The following is an 8,664-nucleotide window of genomic DNA, read 5'->3' as shown; positions in this document are numbered from 1 at the left end:
CATTTGTGTTGCCATTCTCAGAGAGCTATGGATTTGCAAGATCCCTTTGTACATCAGTACTCTTAAGGGGTCCTGCCATTTATTATGTACTTTCCTCTTGCACTTGACCTCCCAACATACAATGCCTCGCACTTGTCCAGATAAAAGTTTATCTGCCATTTCTCCACCTAAACTTCCAACTGTTCTACATCTTGCTGTATCCTTTAACCACCTTCCTCAGTATCCACAACTATACCAATTTTCATGTTATCTGTAGACTTACTAATCAGACCACTCATATTTTCATCCAGATTGTTTATATACATCTTAAACAATAGAGGTCCCAGCATTGATCCTTGTGGAACACCAATGGTCACAAACCTCCAGTCACAGAAACACCATTAGGTGGCATCCGTTAGTCTTGCGAGACCATGGATCTGCGCAAAGAGAGTCTTGCTTCGGTTGGTAGTGGTAGAGCAGCGTCTGTTGTGACTGTAGAGGCCTACACGGGAGTGACAGTCTCGGTTGCAGCGACTGCACTTGAAGGCGCTGTCCTCCTGTGTTGCTTTGGTGCTGTTTTTCCGGCGAGTGCGCTTTTCTTCAGCAGCTAGCCTCAGCTTCTCTTCTCCTCGTTTCAGACCTCTGTGTAGTTCCAGCCTCAGACCAGAAACACCACTCCACCACTATCCTCTGTCTTTTACGACCTAGCCAATTTTGTATCCTACTTACCAATTCACAGTGGATCCCATGTGATTTAATCTTCTGAACCAGCTTACCATGAGGTACTTTGTCAAATGCTTTACTAAAGTCCATGTAGAAAACATACAATGCTCTACCCTCAATCATCTTTGTCATGTCCTCAAAAACTCAATCAAATTAAAAATATAACATCTTTCATCATCTTTTGGCATAAAAATATCTGCAACAGTTTTTTTTGTGAGGAAACCATACTTCCAAAATTTAATTTTCATGGCATGGAGTATGTTCTGCATTATTAAAATACTGTTGAAAATCTAGTTACTCCTGATTGTATAAGCTAGCTTTATCAGACATTTTTAAAGTCACAATAGTGGGTAATTAGTCACAGTTCTTTCCATTACAGTAATTATTCCATCAGCAAATGAAACTTCAGAATTTATTAATGAGCAGGGTATTACCGACGCGGTACCGACCATTAAACCAGCCTCCCCTCCAGGGGCTCTGTCTACACTTCTTGTTGCCTCAGTAAAGCAGCCAAGACCCCACCCACCCTGGACATTCCCTCTCCTCCCCCCCTTCCATCAGGCAGAAGATCAAAAGCTTGAAAGCATGTACCACCAGGCTCAAGGACAGCTTCAATAAGACTATTGAATAGTCCCCTTATTTAATGGACTCTTGACTTTGCAATCTACCTCATCAAGGCCTGCACCTTGCCTGCACTGCACTTTCTCTGTAACACTTTATTCTGCATTGTTATTGCTTTTCCCTTGCACTACCTCAATGTACTAATGTAATGAAATGATCTGTATGGATGGTATGCAAAACAAAGTTCTTCCACTGTACCTCAGTATATGTGACAATAAGAAAGCAATTTACCAATTTAAATTTACAACGTATGCCTTTAAATAGGTTTTTCTGAGTACCTTAGTACAGCAAAATGGATTTAAGGTTATTTGTGAAAGGACCAATGCACATGCTGGGTATAATTTTTCCTGGGTATAATTGCTGAATAGAGGCAACAGTAAACTAGAGGAAATTATCAATTTCAAGAGGCAAGTGCACACATACAAGAGACAGGGCTGTCGGCAAGTTTGTGAAGTGAAGTGGGTTTGGTCAACTGTGACCTTAACACCTACTGTAAAGGATAGAGATTCTTTTAACAATTCTTTAATGCTTGTGCATTTAAGGAACGGATTAAATAAATATGGTCTTCCGGAACTTAGCCGACTCTTTTGCGGGTGGCAGAGAATTTTCCTGGATTTCTTTCCCAAAACTGACAATTGATTTTTTTTGCCTCCCCAAGCTATTGTCATTTAAGTGAGAATATTTGCCAGGATATGAGAGGAAGGAGCTGTTTTTAGTATCTTGCCTGAATGTTATCAATTTAAAATGCAGTACTGCATTCTCCCAGTACTGCACTGAAGTCACAGCAAGATTCATTGCTTTATTCCTGACCCAAACATTCCCCTGACAATGCTGCTGAAGGCAATTTCCCTGCTTACATACTATATAAGTTTCATCCTGACTTCTTATACAGCAGGATTCCCCATAAACAGAGATACTGATACCTTATCAATTACGCTGTTACTCTCGTCACCTTTGGTTTCTTCAGTCATTGGTTCAACGGGTTCTTTGTTTTCTGTCTTGTCTGAATTAGCAAATACAGAAGCAACACGGACAACTGGCAATGGTGTGTTTCTTGGAACAAATTTCACTGCACTTAGAGGCATAGTCCACAATTTAATCTTTTTGAAAGATTTGGTCTTTGCTGAATATCGAGATTCACAGACAAATACATCTTCATCTCTGAAACCTTCAGGGCGAATTTTGAAGTATTCCTGCATTCATGGCCAGACGAAGGAAAAGTAAAGGCACATTTTACCCATATAATCTCACTTTCATTTACGATAACTAAATTGCACAGATAATATAAAATTTTCAAAGCCATTGAAAATTTTTCAATACAGTTATGAAAACAGATAAAATTAGAAACACAAGTCTCAGTCTAAGTCATTGGTAAAAGACGACAGAATATAGAACAAAAATGTGATATTCAAGGAGGAGTCTATATTGCCCTTATGAGTCAGTAATCACAGGCAATAAATTCCAGATAGAATCTTGAATTTGTGCTATATCAATTAATTTCTGCTGTGTAGCAGTGATTTTATTACTAAAGGTCTAGGAAAATCTGAGTTAGGGAGAAAAAAATTGCAATTTACATTAACTAGAGTTTCAAGTGATCTTTACCCATATGTGTGACTTGCAGAGGATTAATCAAAGACAATAAAGTTTGGCTATAATGTATTCCACGAACAAATAGCCCTCTAATGTTTGATATCGAGGCTGGCATATGAACAAAAGCCATTGGGTAATATCCCATCTGGCTGATGGCAGGATTTAAAAATAAATCAATAATTTCAGAAGATGAACAGACATGAGAATGAAATTGTAAAGGAGCTGGGCAGGAAGCAAAGTTGTGTTTTCCGCTCTTCTGATTACTTGGAAGAGTGCGATTCCCTAGCTGTACCCAGATGTCCCCAATGCTGGCCTAAATCTAACTTTCAGGTGTGAACTGACACTGGCTGAGACTACTTTCTTGCTGCAGTATTAGAGATACAAGAAACTTTTTGCAGAATAGATGTAATGTTCCCCAATTTTGCGACAATGAGCTCAAATGCAGTATATTAAAGTACCACTCAATCTGTTTTACAACTCCCAGTGTTATGGAGAAATTAGAAACTATACACTTACCTTTACAAACATCACTACACATTTGCCTAGAATTTTGCTGACTAGAATCTTATTATAGTAATCACTTTTGAAAACTTCCTTTTCAAGAAACTTTCGTGTAGCCAGGTGGAAAGTTTCGTTTGGCCGATAAAACCAGCAACCATACAGCCATTTCTCACCTACAAAATATGTTGAATGCAAGAGTTCAGTTACATATTTAAGGGGTATAATTGTCAAAATGATTAAAAGCTTCAAAGCAACAACACCGATTTTAACAGCAACTTCTAAGCAAAAAGACACAAACCAAAAATATTGACAGGATATATACACATTACTAAAGCTTTGCACATGATATTAAATTTGGATCTGGATGGGATACTGTCTAAGAATACCTCAGTTAGGAAGGAAGATAATGCAATTCAGATTTACTTGGGTCACTGGAGGCAAAGAATGGCCCTCTCTCAGCTGGCACTATTTTGAGTCATTCAATCTCTCTTGATATCCACCCTATCATAGACATCCTCTCTGCTCTATTTCCCCCACCCCTTCTAAATTTTCTCAATTCTAATGCAAGGTCATTAATCTGAAATGGTAACTCTGTTTTTCTGTCCGCAGGCGTTGCCTGACCTACTGAGTATTTCCACCAATTTTTGTTTTACGATCTGTGTGATATTATGCCATGAGTAATTCTTGATGGAAAGAAGTCTAATGGTTGGGTCATAATTCATTTTTCATACAGATACAAATCCGGTAAATGTACATGTTTTCTTCTCTGAGTGTAGTTTGCCCTTTTTATGTAATGGCATAGATTGCCTAAAAGTAACCATTACTCCAGCAAAGTGCTCAAGAGCATCCACAATACCAATGCTACAACAATCATTTAACTTGTTTTTAGTTGTTAGATAACCATTTTGACTAAAGGGCTCCTGTCACAAGGTTATATCAATTTGGTTGTTTAAAAGATACATTTTATTGTTGTATTGATCAAGGCAAATTAATATCAGGAACACTTCCTATTTATTCTGGTTTGGAGGGATATTGGTCAAACGCAGGCAAGCGGGACTAGCTCAGGCAACTTGGTCAGCATGGATGAATTAGGTCGAAGGACCTGTTTCTGTTTCTACATTGTAGAACTTTATGACTCTATTTCAGGCACCCAAGTGTCAGCTCTAAACCTTGAGAAAATCAGGAAATAACCACATGCACTTCTTCAGGTTGCTGGTCACTTGAAAATTCTGTGACAGCACATGTAAAAATCAGAAGCCCATGGAGACTTAAATCCACAAAGTACGATGCAAGAAAAGCTGACTAGGGAGAATCTCCAGATAAAACAAGGCAAATTTCAACTAACTTACAGGATAAAAACAAAGCCTTTGCTTGAAAAGTACCCTGCTCATGTCTGTGGAGGATGAATTTATGATGAAGATTTCACTGTTTTCAAGTTAACAGAGTGTCTTGATAACTGATAACAATAATGGAAAAAAGGGACACAGTTATAAGGACAAAAATGAAATCTGCATGCATTGAGATAAAAGATAGTAAAGGATTAATCACAGGAGAGGAGTATTCTGTAGACTACCTAATAATGAAAGGGAGGTGGAATGAGGAATGTACAAGTTAATTAGGAAAATAAGTAAACAAAAAAAAAACCAAAATAGCAATTATGGGGTATTTCAACTATCCCAATAACTTACTGGACAGAAGAGGGGGTAAGAGGATGGAGTTTTATCAAATTAGACAGGACTCCGTTCTGTCCTAATATGCAAAAAGGTCAAGAAGGGAGGATTTGCTATAGTAATGGAGAATGAATCAGAGCAAATAAAAGTAGTAGGGCACCATCTAGGCCAATGATCTTTTTCAATTTTTCACACTGGGTCACTTTAAAAAAAATACTTGAAAATGAGCGAGCTATTTTAACCACTAAATTAACACACAACTCATTGCTCATTCATACACATTGTGCCACACATACAGACACCTGCATGCATGCAGATAGACAGACACACACACGCACGTGTGGGATGGGGCACAGTGCCCTTGCACATTGCCTCCTGCCTCGATTCCCACCCCCTCACTCACACTACCTTTGGACCCTCAAAAACACAAACTCTCTGTTCCTGCACGCCATTCACTTAGTTTTCTCTCCTTCCCTTCCACCTCCAGTACTCTGACCTCCTGCCCTCGTACAGACCCCATCCTCTACACCCACTTCCTCTCTTGTGCATGCCTGCACAAGTTGCCAGCCACAGTCCAGTCTCCAACTCCTAATCTCAGCTACACCCTGGTCCCACTCCTGATTCTGGCCATACTCTGGCCCAGGCTCATGATACCAGCCAAGCTTCAGCCCCTGGCTGTCCATACCACTGACATATTGCCAGCCATGTTTCACCTGCATGTCATGCATGTCCCAATCTCAACTTCAACTTCAATTTCTAAAATATTTAATTTTTTAAAAAATTTCCTGGTTTTCTGTTTTTCAGAATTTTTCAGTTTAACTGGCTGTTTTAGCATGGTTGATGCTGTTGCTAGATACGAAAGATCCCACATAGCTGATCCGAGGATGAAATTACTGTTGGGAATGAAGAAATCCACTCAATCAATAGATCTTTGTGGGCGGCTTTCCTCAAGATTAGTAGTGAGCATTAATGCTTCACTGCTGGCTGCAAAATCTGGGACGACGTACAAGAACACAATAGCCTGTTGTTATTACTTTAAACAGAATTAATATATAAATGAAAAATCATGGATTCTCCCATTTAAATCAACTGGCTATTATTCTATTTTTCATAACACTACCTTAATCTCTATCCAAAAGAAGAAAAAAAATCAAATTGAACCAATTACCAGTGTCATCTTCCCAGAGTCTCTCAATGCAGACAATGTGAGGCAGTAGGTTTGGCTCAGCTGGCTCAACATAAACGTAATCTCCAACATGGTACATGTTGTCTTTAAAGCTGCAATCCTGGCTGTAAGTACGCTGGATTCCATATGTTCCATGGCTTCCTGAGTGATCATCACTCATGTTTTTCTCAGATTCTGTTCAGGAGAGTCATAAATTTTATTTTGCGATTGAAACAATTTCATAATCCCTTCTTACAAATCTGTTTTGAATATGTATGGAAACATAAGGGTTTCCACCAGGCATACTTTGGTTTAAGTTTTAACTCATAGAAGTATTTTTTTGAGCTATCTTGATAGCTTAATTGTTTAATGAATAGCTCAACCACAAGCTTAAGCAGGTCACCTCCGAACCTGCTGATACACTGTTGATATGCATATATGAAGAACAGGCAATACGATGCAAGGCAATTCAGCACTTAATGGAACACAACCCAGCAAGCAGTCATTTTCAGGAAAGGGGGGAAAAACAAGATAACGTAAGAAAATAAGTAACTACCTCAATCATAAGAACTTCCATTAAAGACTTTTTGGACTAAACATTCTTTCCCCATGTATTTAAGACATCTCATTTTTGTCTTTGACTTTCATTTTCAATGACCTAACATTTTCTATGTCCATTCCTCTCATGAGCCATTCTATAAATTCACGTGGATAAAGCCTTAATTTCTCTTTCAACATTTGTTGATTTTGTAACAGGGTAGTTTCAGGGAAGACAGGATGCAGGAGATTTGGATCCCAGAAGTGCATTCAACTACCCAAGACACTTTTGCTCTCCACAATAGTCACTAAAAAAGTACAAACAAATACCAAAAGCTGTTGAAACATGTTGCAAAAATCCCAGTTAAACAGTACCTGATAACTCTTTCTTTTCCTCCTCTCTCTTCTGCTTATCTTCCTCTATTTCTTTTGGCAGCTTCTCCTTCTTTTCTTTTTCCAAATCATGCTGCAAATGTTTCAGAGTGTAGCTGAGAGCTGGTGAAAGCAGAATCTCTCCATTTTTGCACAGTTCATCGCGTATCTTAATGAAAAAATGCTGAAGTTCCACTGCATCCTCATAGATTTCTGAATCAGTTCTACGTAGACCACAAAGATAAAATGTTAGTAGTATTTGTGCTTCTATACACCATCCTATTTTTCCTTTCCATGGGTGATGATATAGCACAGTATCCTTCCAAGGCCTCTGTATCCCTTGTGTACTTCAATTAATTTCACATTTGAACCCAGACAGTATCTATGTTTGGTGGGGAGTGGATAGGAGGTGATAAGAGCCATGCCATGTTCACAACATGTGGATGGACTACTGCAACCAGCATATCTTTGGTCTGTGGCAGGAAACAGAAGCAGCCAAGAGAAATCCACACTGTAACAGAGAGAATATGCAACTTCCACAGAGACAGCACCAGAATTTAGGATTGGGAACACTGTATGATGTTTCCCCAGCTTAGCCAGAGACACAGTTCAATGGTAAAATTTGTGCTGCTGGCTTGGCTGAAGTCTAATAATTTAACATGATCAAAAAGTGAACCTGGATGCTCCTGATCTTTGTGGCTAAATAAAACAATTTATTTATCCACTAAGCTTTGGGAAGTCAATATATTTGGCAAAGGCTGCTCTGATCATTATGCATTTCTACAATTCTTATCAGAGGAAGCTGAGCCTATTATCACTGGGGGAACTCAGCAGGCCAGGCAGTATCCGTGGAGTAAAGCAGGCGGTCAACGTTTTGGGTCAGGACCCTTCTTCAGGTCCTAAAGAAGTTTCTTGATCTGAAACGTTGACTGCCTGCTTTTCTCCACAGATGCTGCCTGGCCTGCTGAGTTCCTCCAGCATTATAGTGTTTTTCATCTAGATTGCAGCATCTGCAGTCCTTTGTTTCTCTGAGCCTATTATCAGATTGATTTACTTAGGCAACACAGTGGCGCTGCAGATACTGCAGCTGTCTCAAAGCTCAGTAACCTGGCTTCAATCTTACCTTTGGTGCTAGTATGTGTGAAACTTGCACATTCTCTCTGTGACTACATGGGTTTCTCCTGGGTGTGTTTGGCTCCTGCCATATCTCAAAGGCATGCTGATTGTTAGGTTAATTAGCTACTGTACATTACCACTAGTGTAATGGGCAGTATGAGGATTGGGAGGAGGGGTATGTATAAGAGAAAATGTTAAACGGAAATAAGTGGGAGAATGGTACTTCTTGAGAGCCAACAAAGACTCAATGGGCTAAAAAAACTACTTCTGTCATTATGAAATGAGGAACTTCTCCATTTAAATCTACATTAGACTTGTGAAACTAAAGAATTCTTTTGTTATTGGATTTAAAAGTAAAATAAGTGTAGATTTTGTCATTCTATTTTCTTG

The 8,664-nt window shown here is 39.0% G+C and overlaps 1 protein-coding gene across 8 annotated transcripts in view; it reads right to left on the bottom strand.

Moving 5' to 3' along the window:
* Positions 1–8,664, bottom strand: part of pbrm1 (polybromo 1) — a 59,666-nt gene that overhangs the window by 14,976 nt on the left and 36,026 nt on the right. For all 8 annotated transcript variants that reach the window (XM_052018278.1, XM_052018280.1, XM_052018274.1 and 5 more), the window contains 4 exons: positions 7,162–7,382; positions 6,253–6,444; positions 3,430–3,587; positions 2,247–2,516 (listed from right to left, as the gene is read on the bottom strand). In XM_052018278.1, the coding sequence (XP_051874238.1) occupies positions 2,247–2,516; positions 3,430–3,587; positions 6,253–6,444; positions 7,162–7,382 (841 nt within the window). The remainder of the gene's footprint in view (positions 1–2,246; positions 2,517–3,429; positions 3,588–6,252; positions 6,445–7,161; positions 7,383–8,664) is intronic.

Source organism: Pristis pectinata, chromosome 6, assembly GCF_009764475.1.
Source record: "Pristis pectinata isolate sPriPec2 chromosome 6, sPriPec2.1.pri, whole genome shotgun sequence".
NCBI classification, from domain to species: Eukaryota; Metazoa; Chordata; class Chondrichthyes; order Rhinopristiformes; family Pristidae; genus Pristis; species Pristis pectinata.
The sequence above is the reverse complement of the archived record's forward strand: the minus strand, read 5'-3'. Positions and strand labels throughout refer to the sequence as shown.